This window comes from Prunus mume, linkage group LG1 (genome assembly GCF_029339155.1).
Source record: "Prunus mume cultivar Tortuosa linkage group LG1, ASM2933915v1, whole genome shotgun sequence".
In the NCBI taxonomy this organism is placed as follows: domain Eukaryota; kingdom Viridiplantae; phylum Streptophyta; class Magnoliopsida; order Rosales; family Rosaceae; genus Prunus; species Prunus mume.
In genome coordinates this window covers 27,978,784-27,998,342 of record NC_142698.1, presented here as the reverse complement: position 1 = coordinate 27,998,342, position 19,559 = coordinate 27,978,784, and the positions used below count along the sequence as shown (strand labels likewise).

The 19,559-nt window shown below is 34.5% G+C and overlaps 2 protein-coding genes across 3 annotated transcripts; both read right to left on the bottom strand.

The window, feature by feature from the left end:
* Nucleotides 1-1,322: 1,322 nt before the first annotated feature.
* LOC103327149 (kiwellin-like) lies at nucleotides 1,323-1,988 on the bottom strand. Of its 2 annotated transcripts, XM_089041229.1 has the most exons (2): nucleotides 1,859-1,988; nucleotides 1,323-1,768 (listed from the first exon to the last, which is right to left on the bottom strand). In XM_089041229.1, the coding sequence occupies exons 1-2, from the start codon at nucleotides 1,986-1,988 to the stop codon at nucleotides 1,323-1,325; spliced, it is 576 nt and encodes a 191-aa protein (XP_088897355.1). The 2 variants fall into 2 exon arrangements, with proteins under 2 accessions (XP_088897355.1, XP_008227659.2); XM_008229437.2 differs by having other exon boundaries at nucleotides 1,323-1,988.
* Nucleotides 1,989-8,763: 6,775 nt separating this feature from the next.
* LOC103327138 (uncharacterized) lies at nucleotides 8,764-9,372 on the bottom strand. The gene has a single exon (XM_008229426.2). It carries the CDS (start codon nucleotides 9,370-9,372, stop codon nucleotides 8,764-8,766), a length of 609 nt encoding a protein of 202 aa, XP_008227648.2.
* Nucleotides 9,373-19,559: the final 10,187 nt, after the last annotated feature.

The window sequence follows — 19,559 nt, the reverse complement described above, 5'->3', positions numbered from 1 at the left end:
CGTGACACTATTTTTGAAGATGTGGCATGCACTTCATGCATGTATGTATGAGTGGCATGCACTTCATGCATGTAGTGTTGCATATTGTTGAATAAGAAGATGACATGTAATTAATCATAGTTAATTAGTAGGACCTGTATATTTTATCATTGGGTGACTGTCATATTTAAGAAGATGCTAAATAACACAGTTAATTATATATCGAGTCAATTAGTTTCGGTCATCTCCAGCAATGCATGCCCCTCCATATTGTTTCTAATTTATGTTTTGGCCGGCTTGTCTCATCAAATCACACACTTCAGAAATTACTTTGTGCCTCTTCCCCAATATGTCTTTTCTTTTCGGGTGAGATTTCTTAGGGATTATTTGGCCCCTGTATCTACATGAAATCTTAAATTCAAGCTTAGTTCATTAATTACCAGCAATACATGATTACTGGTGATGTTTATAATTAAGGTAAAGTATTCGTGAGACTCGCAGAGAAACCTGAGGTTAACAATGGATGTGCAGAGCTAGTCTGATGCAGAGAAACAAGAACAAAAGATAATTTCGAGCAAACTTAACTCCGTTGATTCTAAGAATACCCGGAATAAAAACTCTTATCTGTTAATTTTGAGAATACCAAGGAAAATAGTAAAGAGGTGAGAAAAAAATCTCAATATTCATTCAATAACAAATATCAACTGCCCCTTTCTTACAATTTCATGCATTATTTATAGGTGTCTCTCAATCACGATGAGATAACTCTTCATCACTCTCTTAAACCTTTCATATCCCAACTTCCCTCCTAATGATGATTTTACATTAAACCTCCCTATAACTCACAAACATGAAAAGACTCTCCATAACTTTATTCATGAACCTAGATAACTCCCACATACGAAGAAACACTTATTTGATATAAGTCATTAAGACTTTTCTCATGTATGAACGTAATCCCAATGGTCCATGTATGTATTTGCTAAACTCCTTGCATCATAGTCTCAACACGATCCCTTACGCGGGCGTCTTTTGCACTAAACATGTTATTGTGATATATGGAAGCATGTAAAATGTGAACATCCAATCTAGAACCAATTGGGAATGGGGCCAAAGATTTTTTAAGCTCTTAGGCTAAGCTGGAATGCTCCCAACAAAGACAACTACATAAATATAACAAAACACCAAAATGGGAAAATTAATTCCATAAATTACAAATTCATGATCCAAACAACACCACACGTACTTCTTGGCATCATGGTATAGCATATATGAAACATAGTCCTTAATTATTTCATTTATTTAGATTAATTAAGTACTACTACGGTAGGGTCGTGATTTAACTAGGCCAAGGACCAAGTGACGTCCACAATCCCTAAATCTTTGTTCAATCCCAAAACATTCCACACTGCTGCAGACCCATCAACAATGTTGTTCCTACACGGCGGCAGACCTGCATGCTCTCTGTCACATCCGTTCACCGAATCACACTCATCCACCACTTTCGCCATCACACTCCTCCCATTGCTCGCCGTAATTCTTATAAACCTTCCACACCTTGATCCCTCGTCATACCACCCAGTGGAAAGTGCCACCACGCGCTCACTGTTGGAGTGGAATCTCCCGTCACACTCTGACGGGTCCCCACCTTCACCGCCTTCGCTGAAGTCATTGAGCGTGAGTTTAGCTCTTGTGGATGACGTCACTGGCGGCGAGCATGTAAATTGGGGGAATGATTTTCCCCCGCAATCGAGAGTTCCTGAGGACTTACAATTGCCTCCTCCTCCTCCTCCTCCACCTCCGCCTCCGCCACCACTGCATATGTGTGTCCCAACAGCGGGGTCGTCATTGCACTTGAGGTTGATGCAGGTGAGCTGACCAGCACAGTCGTTGGGGTTTTTGCATGGACCTTTGCATGAAGAGATGGCCATTGTTGGGAGAGGAAGGCTAATGATATTGATTAAGATGAGGGAAAGAGAAACCAACATTAAGACTGAAGTACTTGCCATTCGAGAAACTACTCGGAATATTAAGTAGAGGTGGGGGGTGATCTGAGGAAGGAGATTGCATTTGCTTATATACTGAACTTAAGTGGACGTCCAATATGTTCCTTTAGGCGTACGTCAAGGAGGAATGTTTGGAATGTCACTATAGTACTCGTCACAACGTCTTGCACTTCATCTATGTGGATGCTACGAAGATGACGTATATAATTATAGTTAATAGGAAAACCTACATAATTTATTGATTGAGATTCATATCAAATGGACCATACATGCAATTGTATGTTTGCTTGATCACATATATGTGATAGTCATGGAAATTGATAGCCGATTTATGACACATTAGATAACATGATGACATGATAACAAGCATGGAAATTGATAGCCGATTTGGAATCAATTGTGTTCGATATTACAAGCATCATGACATTTTAAAGCTTCACTTTCTTAATGTGGAATAATAATGCTCAGCATGTGCCTTCATATGTGCTATGACTTGAGTGAAACACGTGAACAATTTATATTGAGTAACGTACGGTCATCTGGCCTTACATCCTGAATTACTTACTCTAAAAGAAAAAATGATTAATGAAAACAATAACGACAAAGTCTCACCTTAAAATTTTATAACAAAGAAGTTGTAGAATATTATAGAGTTTTGTTTCTCATACAACATGAGAGAGGCAGTCCTACGTCTTAATTGATCTATCCAACACTGCTTAATTGGCTCTTATATATATTCTTTCTAATCCCAAACGATTAAGAATTCTGAAACTTTTTGATATCATCTCATTCTCATGTTTCGTCTGAGCTGGAATGGTAACCACCGATACAGATAAAGAATGTGTTAACCTCCTATATAATTACAATTGTAAATTCTAAAAAAATGTGGGAATGGTACCAGCTATACCATGCTAGTGATAAGGGACAACGAGACTTGAAGAAAAAGAAAAAGATTCTATTCTTTTGCCATAACCAAAGAATCAAGTACAACCACGCTAGACAACCAGAAAGAGTAAATATTAATTCCATTACTACATTACAGCCCATAACCCTCCACACGCAAGAAAACGAGAACTTGAAGTTTCTTTTGTGAGTAAAAATTTTGGCATATCCACTTAGATTATTCTTTGATGTTCTATTTTTTAAGGTCTTGACTCTTGAGGCTTCACTTTTATGTCTTGCATGTAATAGTTGTCTTGCTTGCAATTATTGTATATATTTAGGTGAAGATGATGATTTATTTATCTTCTTTTTTCCCAATAATGTTGTTTCACATTCCAAAGTATGTGGGTCCCATTTGTATTACACATGCGGTCAGCAATTTGTAGTCAATAACTGTGGTACAAATAATATCAGCTTGTTTTTTTACCACTAAAAAAAATTACAAAGAGGATCCTCTAGGAACCCGAGAATGATTATTTATCAATTGAGGGCTTGGTTCTCAACGTTATATTATATGCAAGTTACAATCCATTAAATATATATCTTTCTTTTTTAATTCAAGTGGTAGCCAAAATTACAAGGGGATGAGGATTTCAAACTTGAGACTACTAGTCTGCAAGTCAATACCCGTTTTTCACTAAGCTACATCTTGTTGGCAATATATATATATATATATATATATATATATCTTTTTATGCTACCACTCATATAACTGATTAGATTTATTCAGTCATTAATATGTAAGTCCACAACATAGTTTTCACTAAACGTCGTTGTGCATTGTACAGATAACAGATATAAACATATGTATGATGCCCTAAGCGTTGGATTTATGTATTCTTCAAAACCACTCATTTTTAGTTCACTATTAAAGGAACATCTCTGCAAAAAACAAAATTAAATAAATAAATAAGTCAATTTTGAAATCATTTAATCATTTAACAGTTATCATGAATATTTACATTTTGGGTAAATTACTCAAATAGTCCTCAAACACGTACTCGATTTACATTTTGATCCCTCAATTAAATTATTAGTCCAAATGATCCATTAACTATGTATTAATCGCTCCATTGGTCCTACCGTTACATTCTGTCAATGTTGCTGTTAAATATGAGGGCCTCTCTCTCTCTCTCTCTCTCTCATGGCCACCACCCTCAAGCTCCAACCCCCAAACCCATCCCACAACCACTCTCCACCCAAACCCATCCAACAACCACCACCCAGGTTTTTTTAAAAGTTTTGGGGTTTGAGTATGGCTATTGGTGGGGCGATAAGGTCATTTGTGGCTTGCTACGTTGGGGCATCGATGGCTATCGATGGGTGGGTGGCTCTGTGGGGTGCGACAAGAGGGTGGCTTGAGAAAGCTTTAATTGGTTGAGTACAAGTTTGTCATTCTTTTAGATTAATTGTGCAGGTTCACCTGAAGCAGCATCTGACAAACGTTTTTTTTATTCCAATTTTGCTGATGAAGGTTAGTTTTCCTATTTCCTAGCTCTGATCTGAGAGTTGCACTGTCATGTAATTGTTCCCCAAAACTGTGGCTACAAGTTTTCCTTTTTATTCTATAGAAGCAGAAATTGCCCATTCTACAGCAGATTGGCCGCTGCATGAAGATGAGAGAGATGAGAGCAAAACACCACCTGTGAAAAGGAAGAAATCAAAGGAAAAGAAAGGAATCAAGAAGGAAGCTGAAGCAAAAAGTGGAAACAAGGTTGAGGCTAGACGAAGAGAGTGGGGTTGTTGGGGCTAGGGAAAATATTTTTGTTTTGTTTTGTAACTCTATTTTATTTATTAATTATGAAAAGTTGTATTTACCTTAAAATTTGGTTAGATTTAACAGAAAATTAGATAGTAGGACCAATGGAGCGATTAATACATAGTTAATGGACCATTTGGACTAATAATCTAATTGAGGGACCAAAATATAAATCGAGTACAAGTTTGAGGATCATTTGAGTAATTCACCCTTTACATTTTTTACAGAATATCTGGTTCATATGTTTATTTAATCACAGTTAGATGACTAAATGCAATTTAATTTGGCTAATTTTTGTTAGAATTTTCTTTTTCTTTTTTTTTTAGGATCTTTTTTATTGAGAGGGGTGATAATATACTAAACTCACACACACTACACGAATACTAAGACTGAAACCTAAAACCTTGGTTGAGGAATAAATACTCCAACTCACTACACTAACAGGTCATTTACTTGTTAGAATTATCTTTGAGTGTTGATCTAAAATATGAATAGTGATAGAATATTATAAAATGGGCCCAAACGAGTTGTTAGCTCCATATCAAACTCTATTTTTGTGACGTCATGCATGCAAATTGCAATACATTATTAAGGAAGCCCATTCTGTATTTGTCGTTTCGGGAAAATTCTACTGCATCGCGACGAAAATCCCTGTATATCAATAAAAGGAGCTAAGTTTAAGAAGAAAAGAAAATTGCAAAATGATTGGTTCGCTTGGGGTGGAGACAATAACTAAATATGGAAAAATATTTCAAAATCAAAATAAATAAAGAGATAAAAAGGATCCTGTCCTTTCTTCTGCTTCTGTCACTGGTTTTCATTTAACTGATGGAATGAAATGGCAACAACTTTGGCAAGTAGGCCTAACAGTCATAATATTTGATGGAAACAAGAAGAAAACTTATGCCACGAGGAAAAAAAACAAGAAATAAGAAATACATATAGACACTTTGAGCTAACGCAGTCAAGAACGGACCCATGCACATGCTAACTTGGGCTATAACACAGGTGATTTGATCTTTTATAGCCCAACGTTAATACCCAGCCCACCCAAGTGCACCCCACACACCCCTACTCAGGAGCTGCTTCGCTCTCTTCAGCGCAACTGCTATATTTACTTGCTCATCAGTGCCCATGCACTCAACCAACCTTTGCTCATCCAACGGTTGGTTTTTAAAACGTAACACTCACACTCATTGAAGCTACTCAAGCATGATTCGATACTGTTAGTGCAATTAATACCAATGGAAATTTTTTGAAAATTAATACCAACATCAATTTTCTTTCTTCTTCTAAAGTTTTTGTACTACTCAATTTTCCCTATAAAACCCACCTATTTCTTCAAAATTTTCACACCACCAAAATCATTTACCACTCTTTAATTGGAATCATTTTGGCTTTCCATCTTCAGATTACCAAATTGGAGAATCACCAAAGCCTTTCAGCGATTCGACGCACCCCCCTAAGCTAGACGCTTCCCCTACCCAAAGAATAGAATGAGTTGCCCGCCTAGTCTTACTAAGAGTTTGAATTGCTCCAAAATTTCAGTGCCACTATTCTTGACTCTTAAATCCCACTTCATTGGAGAACAAGAAAATCTTCAATCAAACAATACTTACATGGTTCTATCCCAATTCTCTTCTCATCTTCTTATCTCAGAGAACAAAGAATTTCCCATTTCTCATTCTCTTCTGTCCCTTTTCTCCAATCTCTAAGGGATCAAAAGAATTTCTCAATTCTTCCTATTTTCTCTCCTCTTTCTACAATCTCTAAGGACAAAATAATTTCCCAATTCTTCCTCTCTTCTATCTCCTTTCTATAATCTCTTAGGGAACAAACGAATTCCCAAGTCTTCCTCTTTTCGATCTCCTTTCTACAATCTCTAAGGGAATAAATAAAAAAATCAATTCTTCTTTCTTTCTATCTCTTTCTAGATGTGGGGGTCTGATTACATAATTGATTTGGATTACTTATTGAGGATGCAGTTATTTGGCAAATTTGGGATACGTGATGATTCATACAGTGAATCAATTGGTAAATCTCATGGGCATACCGTTGGTAATTTGTGGTTCATAATGTTGAGAAATTCGTTGACTGGAAGAGTTGATGAGCATGGATTATGCCTTTGATATTGTTTGTTAATCAGTTGCCAAAGTTTGATGGGGTGTATTTGAGTTGTCTGTGGTTACTATAATCTCTCTCTGAATCAGTAAAAGGTTTAGCATGTCTTCATTGGAGAAAAATGATGGAATGGAGTTGGTACTCTTTTTGATATGCCTCAAATTGGCCAACTTTGCTGGGTTATGCTTCACATGAGTACTCTTATGTCTCAAGCTTTGGATTTTGGTGTTACAAACAAAACAAAACAAATGTAGTCTACTCTGCTTCAACTACGTACAGCAAAATTCAACGCTTTTCTGCTACTTTGGTTTAAGCATTGTTCCAATCCCATGGTTGGCTTCTCCACCCATGATCTTGCAGGGGATGTTAGAGTATGAAGAGCTAGGATTGTGACAAGTGTCACTTAGTCATTGACTGATGTTAGAATTAGGTAGTAAGCTCTGTTGTAATCAGTTAGAGCCTTATAAAGCTAAACAAGCTATAAAGCTTAACTCTCTGTATTGTATGATTGTCTGAGAAATAATACAGAAAAGTTCATCTTCTTCTTAATTCTCTCTCTCTATTTCTCTTTCGTTAACAGATAATTGCTTTTGGGCTACCTATGTTTTTAGTTTCATAATGGACTGCTGTAAAAACCGGCAGCCTCAGTTTGAAGGAGGATCTAGGTAAGTTGTGAAACTCACTGAATGTACTGCAATTGTTAATTGTTTTCATTCTGATGAAGCCATTGTTTATGAAAAACTCTGTTGATGTTGCTACTACAAGGATTCCCAATTGCATGGAGGTTAACGCATGGAAAGTATCTCTTTTATGATGAAACTTCAATGATTTTGCGGATGCCATAGGCCATAACTAAAGTTTTCACTCTACAAGATGGTAAGCTTTGTAGTTAAACTCTCAAGAAAAAAGGTAAGGTGATTTACGAATCTCTTGGCGCGTGCGTTCCTGCTTGCTCGTACAGTTTTTTTTATAGTAGGATGAAGGAACTGATGATGTGGGTGTGTTTTTCGTTTTTAATTTTTTATTACTTATTTGAATTGGTTGCTTGTTTTTCTAATTTCCCATTTTGTTTTTGCAAATTTTTAGTTGTCAGCATTTTAATTGAGTAGTAAATTTCACTCTCAGTTTTGCTTCTGGCTCTCTTCTCATAAGTGTGGAGAAATAATAAAATACTTAATTTGAAGTTTCAGATGCTAAAATAGAAGTGCCAAAACTCCTACCTTTAAGCATGTCCACCCCAAAAGACTAAGGTTAAGGTAAAGGCAAGGCAAGGGCTACTATTTACGTGAATAGTGGCAGCCTTGCCTTTTTTTGTTCCACCCCAAAAGACTAGGGTAAGGGCAAGAAAAAAATATATACATGCAACAAAATATAAACTTGTTATGTATTTATAGGGAAAGTGAATAAAATTGTTATGTATTTATAGGGAAAACATCCATAAATTTTTGGTATTTTTATTTAATTGAATTTTTTTCCTTTTTTTTCAAATTTTTTGAATTTTTTTTTTTGCTTGATGACATCAACGCCTTCGGGCTGAAGCCCAGCAGGATCAGCCTTTGGGCTTGCCCGTGCTACTGGTTGCGCACTGGAGGTCCAAACCCCTGCAAAGGGTCCTCTTGCCCTGGCAAAAGGGCCTGCGCTGGACATGCTCTTAAAATTGGGTGGCTTATTATGTGAAAAACAAACCCACTCAATGTAGCTTCTTATATATAGAATAATTTTTGTATGATCCGAATGCCTAGAATTACTCTCAAATTCCTCATCAATGAAATATAAGTTAGTGCTCCTCTAAAACAAGAAACTATCTTCAAATAACCAAAAATAAAAAGAAAATATAATTTTCGTACTCAATTAGAAAAAAGAAAGAGCGTGACAAGGAAATTTATAGAGTTAAAAGAAAGGAAAATAATAATAATAATAATAATAATAGTGATCAATCTAGACATTTATGGTCTTCTACACTTTGACCAAAGCATTGCAGTTGTTTCCTACAATATTTACCCATCCATTAATATTGTATTGATCGGCTATTTCTTGCACAATTTTCAGTTTTTCGTCACCTTGAGGATTTGTATCTGCAAGCTTCTTAATCATCATGAGATCCACACCACAATTGGGTCGTATGTTCGTAGCTGCAGAGATAAATTTCCTTCCATATTTCTTCCTAAAAATATTCCGAAGTGTCACCAACTCTGGAATCTCATGAAAGCACTTTTTTGCTGCAAAGACTAGACTACTTATCCCTTCTTTTAAGTTCTCTGGACATTCCCTCACCTCTTTGATGGTCGAGATTCTGTCCACAACCAAATCGCAGAAGGCCTCGATGAATTCGTACGCAACCGAAACGTTCTGCTCTCTTATCACCCGTTTGATTAGGACATAAGCAGGGCCAGCAATGGGGTCTTCCCCAGCACGAAGGCGACCCGCGATGTCGCTCCTCATCCTCGCCACCTCATCTTGTTTCTTCTTTTGCAAGAATCGCGCTTTCACCACCACAGTCACCACCGTCTCTTTGCATTCAGAGGAGTTGAAACCGCTGCCGAAGAGTTTCGTCAGTAGCTTCATCTTGGCGTGGAGGAGGAGAAGAAAGCTTGGAACAAGCAACTTCACACCACACCAATGGGAGCTACGAGTGAAACTAGTTATGAGAGATGATAGTTATATAGAGGGAGCTGAATTAAGAACAGGAAAGCCCAAACAAATTTCCTTATCTTTTTAGGAATCCCTTTCTTTTTAGGATATTGGACCTTAATTAACAAAGACAATTCAACGGACTGGCACTGGGCCAGATTTTTTTTGTTCTTTCCTTTTTTCCCATCAGGTACCGATAAGCTACTAGTTTCACCAGCATTCCAGCACACCCATCTCAATTAGGAAATGGCCCATAACCAAGCACTCGATTACTCTGTCAACACGGTAAATTTAAGAATTAAAGTTGGCACAAAAGGCCAATATGCACATACATTATCATCATGCATTTACTCAATTTACCAAAGCTGTTCATACTTTTCAGGTGTACATCCTTTTTCTATTCTTTTTTCCAATTCAGGTGTACATCCAATTGCCCTTAGTTAGCACATCCCTTTTCATCATGCATACACAAAGCCAGAGCTTTCTAACAGAGTTTTGTTTCCTTTTAATTATTTTCATTTGTTTGTTTCCATGATTGTATGTTGCTACAATTTCACATGCCCTATGGTCCCTTGTCCTCACACAGAAACCCTTTTTCCATAAAAGATACTTATGATGTGATCCTCTCTTGGCTTTTTGTATTGCCTTTCGTATCAATTAGTATTCTCTTCTCTGCCTGTCAAGAAACCATATGAGAATAGGAACATTGCTTTTCTAACTCAGGGGCCCCCCTCTCTCTCTCTCTCTCTCTCTCTCTCTCTCTCTCTCTCTCTCGATTGATGTTTTCAAATTATCAAGCTCATGAATGGTCATTCATCCTGCGTTTATGAATTTTTCATCTTCTCCTTGCTGCTTAGGTATAAAGTTCCATGGCTTGGTGATCCTGATCGAGGTCCCATCGTACCTAAAACTTACCGCCTACTTATATATATTTTTGTGTGACTTAGGTATTTCGGACCAATTTGGCAATCTCCCTCGCAATATTTCCTAAACACACTACAAAGAAGCTCACCGATAAAAATAAAATAAAAAACCACCACAATGCTTAAGACAAGAAATATGTTTTAAAAATATTAGTTTTTAAAAGGAATATTAATGTTTTATTATTTTTAGGATTTTTTATTATTTTTATTGACACATTAGCACAAAATTTTATCCCTCACTTGTCACGTCATTAATTTAACACAAGACTAGATAGTTAAATTATCCAAATATGTAAATTGATCGAATTTTAAAACGTTAGAGTGTAAATCGATAAAATTAAAACCCTATGACTCATTTCAATAATACCCCCAAACCTACAGGGGCTATAATGTCGTTAGCACCAAAAAAAATGTCAAAGAACTGTTAATTCATGGTGCAAGATAAATTACCCTTTGCAAGACTCCTTTAAATAACCTTTTGGGTGCTTGTCATAAATGAAAAAGCGCATTTGTGTTTGGTACTCGTCCTATACATCAACTCTGTAAAACATGATGCTTGTATTCATGCCTACAAAGTCAATTTCATTAAATGATTGTGAAATAAAAGATTTACATGTTTATGGTACAAGAATTTTATTACGCTCCAAGAGCTAGGGAAGATGGGCTTGAAAAATTAATTGAGCAATACTATGTGGCTGTATATATAAAATTAGACTATCAACATTTAGAATAAATTGCAAATGAAAATGAGAATAAGTTCACTATAATTATTGTTGCCATAACCATTTCCAAACAATATGATAGGAGTCACTATGAGCTTAGCAATAACATTCTCAAAAAAATTCATTATACGAAATGGACGCACTCTATGGAATATTGTATAATTCAAATTTGATGTAGCAACTTCCACAAATAAAACGTGCATATGTCTTTTTATGACTATAAAGTTGAAGTTCACGTTTTCCAACATCAAGACACTTCCCACAATCTATGCCAGAAAGGTCATGAGTACATTTCATGATAGCACAAAGATTTTGACCCCTGTGATTTACTTGTATATACCCTACCCACTTATATGACAATCATGGTTATTTTTCTTCTATTTAGGACATTGTGTCGTAGTAGTAGTATATGTGTGATAACAAGGTAGGTATGTGTCTATAAATAGATTTTGAAATATTTTACTGTTGAAAGCTACAACATTAATAAATCCTTGTAACTTTATCTGTGCGTGATATATAACAAACTAATTATAATGTAATTGATGTTTTGGCCAATTCTGTAAAGAAAGATGCATATTTTCAAATTATTTTTCTTTTCATAGTTACTAGCCTTGAAATGGTTTTTTATTTATTATTTATTTAAGAATTAAGAAAAAGAATCCCATAAAAATAGGACTCATGTTCTTATTTTGGTTTTTATTTTAAATGTTTTAATATAAAAAATGTTTTTTTAATTTTATATTAACCTTATTTAATGAAAAGTTCCAATGCTTGATAAATTCATTAACCAATGGCAATTTTTGGTATTTTGAATGTTTTACCATTCTTTGCCTTTTGCTTTATATATACTAGCCTCACCGCACGCGCTTCTGAGCCTGTGAGATTTTTTTTTAAAAAAAATTTATTTTAGAATTAAAAAAGATAACGGGTTGTTGTGTTTCATAAAAATAGGATCCATTATCTTATTTTTCTTTTTCTTTTAATTTTTTTAATATGAAAAGTGTGAATTTATCATATTATCCTCATTTAATTAATAATTTCAATTCTTAATATTTGCATTAACCAATGACGATTTCTGGTATTTTGAATGTTTTACCATTCTCTACCTTTTGCTTTATATACATAGATAAATAACACATTAAAATATTGTAATTTTTGTACAGTTAATGGGGGTAAGGATTAATGTTTGTTCATTTTTAAAAAGTATATAACTTTGAGTAGAGTGATGAGGCATTTCATTACCTGTGTTTTCTTAATAGCAACGTGAGAAAAAAAAAATTGTCATTTATTACAATATTCTTTTTTAACTTTCAAAATTTCATCAATGTCGATTGGTCATTAATTTGGCCGTGAAGACTGTTAAGTGATGCTGTGTCATCACTTTTCCATGCAGGAACAAAGATATGATGGATTTGGGAGTAATCTCAATGCATTGTGGGTTAGGGTTCTCAAAGCCCGTTACTTTGCTAGTGGTGATTTTCTTGCTACATGTGGCTCTCATCCTTCGCGGGTTATGATAAGTTTACTGGAGGGTAGAAATTTTTTTATGGGGGTGTCAGAATGGCATATAGGTATTGTTTGGCAGGATAATTGGTTGCCTTTACCTTTTCCCCATGTTCCTCCCATACATGCATTGATCCAGGTCCCATTCATACGAAGATCATAATAACAACAACCAGGAAATGAAATCAACGAATTAAATCTTGGAACACCAAATGAATATGTTAAAATTGAAACTGTGGGGCATAAATTCCACGATATCTTGAAATGGGACAACGGAGTCCGTAAGTACCAAGGTTGCGATGTGACACGAACAGCCTTCAATGACTAAGTCAGATTTAGAGTGAGAATAAAAAGAGTAAGGTTCTTAATTTTTGGAGAGAGGTAACTAGTTTCTCGCCATTGTGAACTATGCGGCGTGGACCCATTAAGTTGCTGAGACATGTTGACTTGTCCAACATGTCAATTACTCACATAACAGTCATGGTGGCCTAGGCATGATTAGTTTGGATGCCATTAATACAAGGATTGACCTTAACGTGTGTTTAGGATTCAACATTATTGGTTTTTTCGCGTGTCGTTGTGTGTCGTTATATTATTGGCCGGAGAATTCTTACCCCCACATAAACATTGCAAACCTGAAAAATACCTTAAAGCCAATATAAAGTGAACAACAAAAACAAAAAACCAGCTCCAAAGTTTCCAAACAACTTTGCAAGGACTCGGACAAAAAAAAAGGTGAATGTGCAAGAACAAAAGAATACCACCAGACAGCTAGCAATCCACCATAAATAACCTTAAATAAAATAAAAAACAAGTTGAAATAATTAGCTCAATGACAAAAAAAAACATTTCAAAATATTTGAAAGAAAAGCCACCCAACTAACTTATAAATTTGCTGATATGCAAAGCTATAATATAAGAAAAAAAATATCGATGCAAAAAAAACCCTAGTTGCATTCTGGTCTTCTTTTTCTTTGTCGACAACCAACCACAAGGAAGTTAAGGGGGGAAGGTGGCCACTGCCCCTCCTCCCCTCCTCCCATCTTCCCTTTCCTTTACTCATCTCTCCTTCTTTTTCTCCCATCTTTTCCTTTCCTCTTATCCCCTCTTCTCCTCCCCTTCCCCTTCCCCTTCCCCTTCCCAGATAGTCTAGATCTGTTTGGATCTAAGTTTGTGTGTCTGTTTGTTTTGTTTGGTTGTTTTTGCAGTGTTTTAGGTGGGGACTGATAGGTTTGGTCAGAGAGAGAGAGAGAGGGGGGGGGGGGACAGAGAGAAATAGAGAGTGAGGACAGAGTCGCAGAGAGAGAGAGAGAGGGCAGAGTCGTAGAGAGAGAGGGAAGAAGGGGTGGGTGGGTCCCACTACTCTGTTAATTAAAATGAATTCTTTTTTTAATTTATATGTCATTATTTTATTTTACCCTATTTAATTATTCATTCGCAGTGTTATGATTAGTTATAAAATGTGACCAAATAATAGTAACTGTTATCACTTTTTTTGTAGTGAATAAATGTAGAGAGTTCAATATATAAGTCACTTTTATTTTTATTCGCAGATGTATAGTTAGTAATTTGTTTACATATGTATAATTTCATGATCAGTATATGTTTTTCTATTTTTTTGTTTTTTTTCCAGTTCAATTTGTAGAACAGTCTCCTTTTGCGATGTACATCAGTGGTAGTGTTTTTGACCTATCAATGGTTTTTGTATTTGACGTGATAGAGGGAAGTCATTAATCAACTAGCTATCGTCCGTCAGATATTGTTCCTTTTGCTATGTTTTTTAATAATTTAAAAGGAAAAAAACAGTTTTTATTCTTTTCTTAGGCAAAAATTTCATGTGGATTATCACAAAGTTGTCTTGCCGCAAGATTTATTATTTATTTATTGTTTTTTAAGCTTCTCTCTCCTTTTCTTGAAAAAGGTAACAGAAAGGTAACAGATAAACCTAGGTGAGATTTTTATTTTTATTTTTATTTTTTATTTTTTAATCCGATTGGCTTGGAACTATTTTGCTCCTTTTGAAGTTCCAATTTTATGGTTTATGAAAACTAAATCTCATACACAAAATGTTCTGTTATCAAAACAAATATACGAAAGAGATTATGAATAATCAACATCAAATTCTTGTAAACTTTACATTTTGCTATACTCATATTGACTTACTAGCTTCATCAACTCATCTTCTATGCTAATAGTGAGAAATCTTTGAAGAAAAAAAATTGAGAAAGATGAATTTTTTATAAAATTTCTCTTAATCAGGGCAGGGAGAGTTGAAGGAGATTCGAATTTGGAACATCTCCTAAAATAAAATAAAATAAAATTTATTTTACCAAGAGTTTGTCATGCAACAAACCCGAGGGGCCACTACTAAGTCCAAACCAATATCAATATTTTGCTCAACTTCACCACTTAAGTCCAAAACCATATGTGATATGATGTCAATGTCGCTCCCACATCCAAGATGTAGGGTTTTTATCTGAAAGACCTCAGTTAATAGTGGACTACATACTTTTAAGCTAAAGATCATTGTGATGAAATGATTTAAGATCATAGTCGCTCCCACATCCATAATTTGTATATTGAATCACACAAACCCAACAGATTAAGTTTGTAAGCATAATGCAAACACTGTATGACAAGACTCATGTATGTTACAGTTCAAGGTGAATGCTGCCTTGTTTTGAACTAGGACTTTCTTTCTTCCCATGTATAAGAACATTTGTTTGTACTTATTACTAGTTTGGAGACGGGCTGTTAGAATTTTTACATTGGAATGCGAACTAAAATTTCTCATTTTCATATTATCCTCATTATTTTTTGGATAGCGGTAGCAATTTCATTATTGAAAGGGCAACTACATGATATAGAGAAATAAAGAACATAACTCCAAAAAGGTCCTTGCAAACAATAGAAGAAAAAAGGTCATTTCCATATCCTCCCATTTAATTCGATCGTAAATGATTATGAAATCACTTGTATATATATAGAGGGTATATATAGATTTTCTTTTATATAGACTTTCAAACAAAAGCCGCACTAAAACTACTGGCTTATATCACCACAATTAATCATAAAGCCTCACAAAGCTCACATACCCATCATAACCAAAACCCTAAAACATTTCATGAGCCCAAACAAACCCTACCACCGGCATCGGAAAAAAGCACCATTGTGGCCCCCCCACTACATCTATAATAAATATGGGAAAAACATGATTTCTAGTGATCTACATGCGTATAATAGCGAACAAATAAACAAAAACAACTACCTTGACAAAAAAGAATTTGGTGATTTGCAGCAACCTCCATCGAAGACGATGTAGACCAAAATTTAAAAAATATAAGCAATGTTAGAGAGCGGGTTCTGGGAGGAGGATTTGTTTGAGAACGCCTAAAAGGAGTGATGGAGAACTTCAATATGAGCATGCTTAGAAGAAATTATCACAAAGAGCTTATTATTTAAAACGCTCCAATGGACTTATTCACTAATCCAAGCGAGGAGAGATGAACTTTGAAGTTATTAATATTTAAATTGTAGCTATTATTAAACTTTGAAGTTTTATGGCATGTTGAGTTTTTGGATGGTATGATACGCTAGAAAATGAAAAAAAAATAGTTAGCAAGTTGTGTGTTTTTTTAGTTGTAATTTGACTAACAATGCTGAAAAAATGCATAGGTAAAAAGAATTGGGCTTAGGCATAAACTGGCCAGACCAAACCTGGTTAAATTGATTTGGTTTGGTTTTGTTTGCTCTGAAATTTTTGTCAAAACTGAACCAAACTAAACTGTTATATTGTAATTGGTTTGGTTGTAATTTTGAGGCAAAACGATCCAATCCAGATCATATCCACCCCGACCTTCTTTGAAAGGAGGCAAATAGTATCCTTGTCAAAATACATGTTTTGTAACACAAACCCATAAACTAAATAACGTAATTAACTAAAAATTGGAATGTTAAACTCAATTAATCACCACAAACTAGACCAAAAACAAACTTATCAAGTAATGTTAACTAATCAGGAATCAAAGTATTCAAGAATCGATTTAACCAGGAATTAGAGTCGAACATTCCGATTAAATTGTTTACTAACTGTCAGGAGTCAAAATGAAAACAAAATGGATTCTCATTAAAACCGTTTACTATTGTCAAGAATTGGAATAAAAATTAGTTTGATTCTAAAATGCCCTTGCAAAACAAATCAAATTATTCAACTACTTACACAATTTTTCAAATGATTTTTTGTTTTATACCAAAAAATAAAACAAATGACAAAAGTTCTCAAATCTATTTTTTGATTGTTGAAGTTGTCTAATCTAATAATATACCCTTTTTTTACCCCATAAAAAAAAACCCAACTTTTTATATAGTAATAATAAATCCAATTTGATATATGTAAAAATAACCATGTTTTATAAGTTTAAGGCTTTTTGTCATAAATGGCCCTTGAGGTTTACAAAATTATCACATTTCATCCTTAACTTTTTTTGTGACACTAAGGGTCCTTAAGGTTACCTTCCATACATCAAAATAGTCATTGCCTTTGTCTTTTGTCAAATTTTCTACTAAATTGCTGACGTGACACATGTGTAGAGCCCAAATGTCCAAAGATATAGAGCTACGTGATTTTAAATATAATATAATATAAATTTAATATTTTTAAACTTTAAAAATCATAAATAAAATAATAATAAATTAAAAGCAATTTAAATATTTTTTATTTATATTTTAAAATATCTTTCATGCTTTGTTCTTAGAGGGTCTGAAAAAAGGGAAAGGAGGAGATAAATAAAGATATTTAAAAATATATATAAAAAGATTTAATTTGTTTTTAATTTATTTTGTTATGAATTTAAATTTAAAAAATATTATATTATATTTAAAGCCTTGTGGCTTTATACCATTGGATGTGTGGGCTCCACACATGTGCCACATCATTAATTTAATGAAAAATTTGACGGAAGCTAACAGTAGGGACCGTGTTGATGTGTGGAGGCTCACTTTAAGAATCATTAGTGTCACAAAAAAAGTTAAGGACAAAAGATGATAATTTTGCGAACCTCAGGGACCATTTGTGATAAAAAGTCTAAGTTTAATTATTACTTCCTAGTATATCCTACATATATAGAATTAAATTAAATATATTTATATTCAAAGAAAATTACATCAATTTATTTTTTGGTGTTTTCACAAAATATACAAGGGCAATTTAGCTAGAAAAATGTTCATTTCAATTTATCCATGCCCAATACCACCTCCCACATGAGTAATGCCGTTGTCTCTATATTAAGAATAGAAGTCATGATTACATGTGGACTTTGCATTACTTTTCATTCCCAGCATACAAGTAAACAAGGAAGTGGTTAGGAATGAGAGTTTCATTCTCTTTCCAGGTAAGTAACACATGCCCTAAAGAAAAGAAAAGGCTAAAAGTCACTTTTGGTCCTTGTAGTTTGGCACTTCAACCACTTTTGACCCCGTAGTTTCAATTCCGTCAATTTTGACCTTGTAATTTCGTATTTGTAGCAATTTAAAGACAAATTAGTATTCCTGTCAATTTCTTTGATAGTGCGAGCAATTTCGTCAACCCAAAATCTTTGAGCATAAAAGCTTGTCCAAAACTATTAGGGCATGTTTTAGGCTTCATTGGACTAGATTGGACTGGATTGGGTTAAATAACACTTAAAACCCATGTTTGGTAAGAGAGAGGATTAACTTAAATGACACTATACAGTTCAATAGTGAAAAAAATGGCTCACTCGCACCTCTAATATAGTGAGCTTGAAATGTGGTTTACAAAATAACACCATCGCTAAACTAAACAAGCGAATCCGACACATTAGCTTGGCTTCTCTTCCCTGATGCCATTCATCACTTTCTCCTCCCGCAACTTCTCTACCTCAACAAAATTGAGGTTGAAAAACTGAAGCTCCAAAAAGTGTATTTTCTTGATTAAAAAAACTGAAGCTCCAAGATCTGATTAGACCCAACAACAAAATAAAAGAACGTACTTTTAGAATTCCTTCCGACCCAACTCTAGAATCTCCTCTGACCCATCGTCGTCCATTGCACTACCCCCAACCCTAGCAACATCTATTGGTTTATTAAAAAAAACCATGATATGGATTTGGTTGAAGAAAGAGAGGGAAAAGATAGAAAAATAGGGAGAGAGAAGGAGGAAGGGAAAAGGGCTTGGTTATCGAATAAAAAGGGGCAGGGGAGAGAGGACGAAAGGGGTGGGCGGGGTTTGGGATATTTGTTTTGGTTTAAAAATATTATCTTTAAGAATATTAAAAATCAGCTTCTTTAAAAAATATAAGAATTTTATTTATTTTCTTTTTATCATAGTTTTAAATCTTTCAATTGGGTTTCTTTGCAACATTTATTTATTTTTAAGTCAAAATCCCTAATTAAATTTAAATATTACAAGAACTATTTTTTAGTCCGACATAGGACCAAACTTAGGTATTCATTATTTTTATAATCCAACTTCTTAGTCTGATGTATTATCAAACGTAGGTTATTACTTAATCCAGCTTAAGTCAATCCAAGATAATCCAAGACAGTCTCAAGATTTAGTCAAGTCTATGACAGTCCGCCATACCAAACGACCTCTTAGGGTTTGAAATTGGTCATTTGGGTTTAGAGTTGTTCAAAAATAGTGATTAGTGGTTGAATTTTGAGCCTTAATATGAAATGGGAAGAATTTTAGACTAACTTTTACTCTCAAGGATTTTGAATTGATGAAATTACCCCTTTCATCTTTAAAGAAATTGACAGGAATATTAACTTGTCCTTAAATTGCTACAAATATGAAACTATAGGGTCAAAATTGACGAAATTGAAACTACAAGATAAAAAATAATTGAAGTGTCAAATTATAGGGAAAAATAACTTTTGGCCAAAAGAAAAATAGAAACCTGTATTGAATCAACTCAATCCTAGACATGTATTTATAAAAAAGCCCAAGTACTAT

Excerpts from the sequence above, each read along its gene's own strand:
- LOC103327149 (XM_008229437.2), bottom strand. The coding sequence starts at position 1,988 with ATGGCAAGTACTTCAGTCTTAATGTTGGTTTCTCTTTCCCTCATCTTA.
- LOC103327138 (XM_008229426.2), bottom strand. The coding sequence starts at position 9,372 with ATGAAGCTACTGACGAAACTCTTCGGCAGCGGTTTCAACTCCTCTGAA.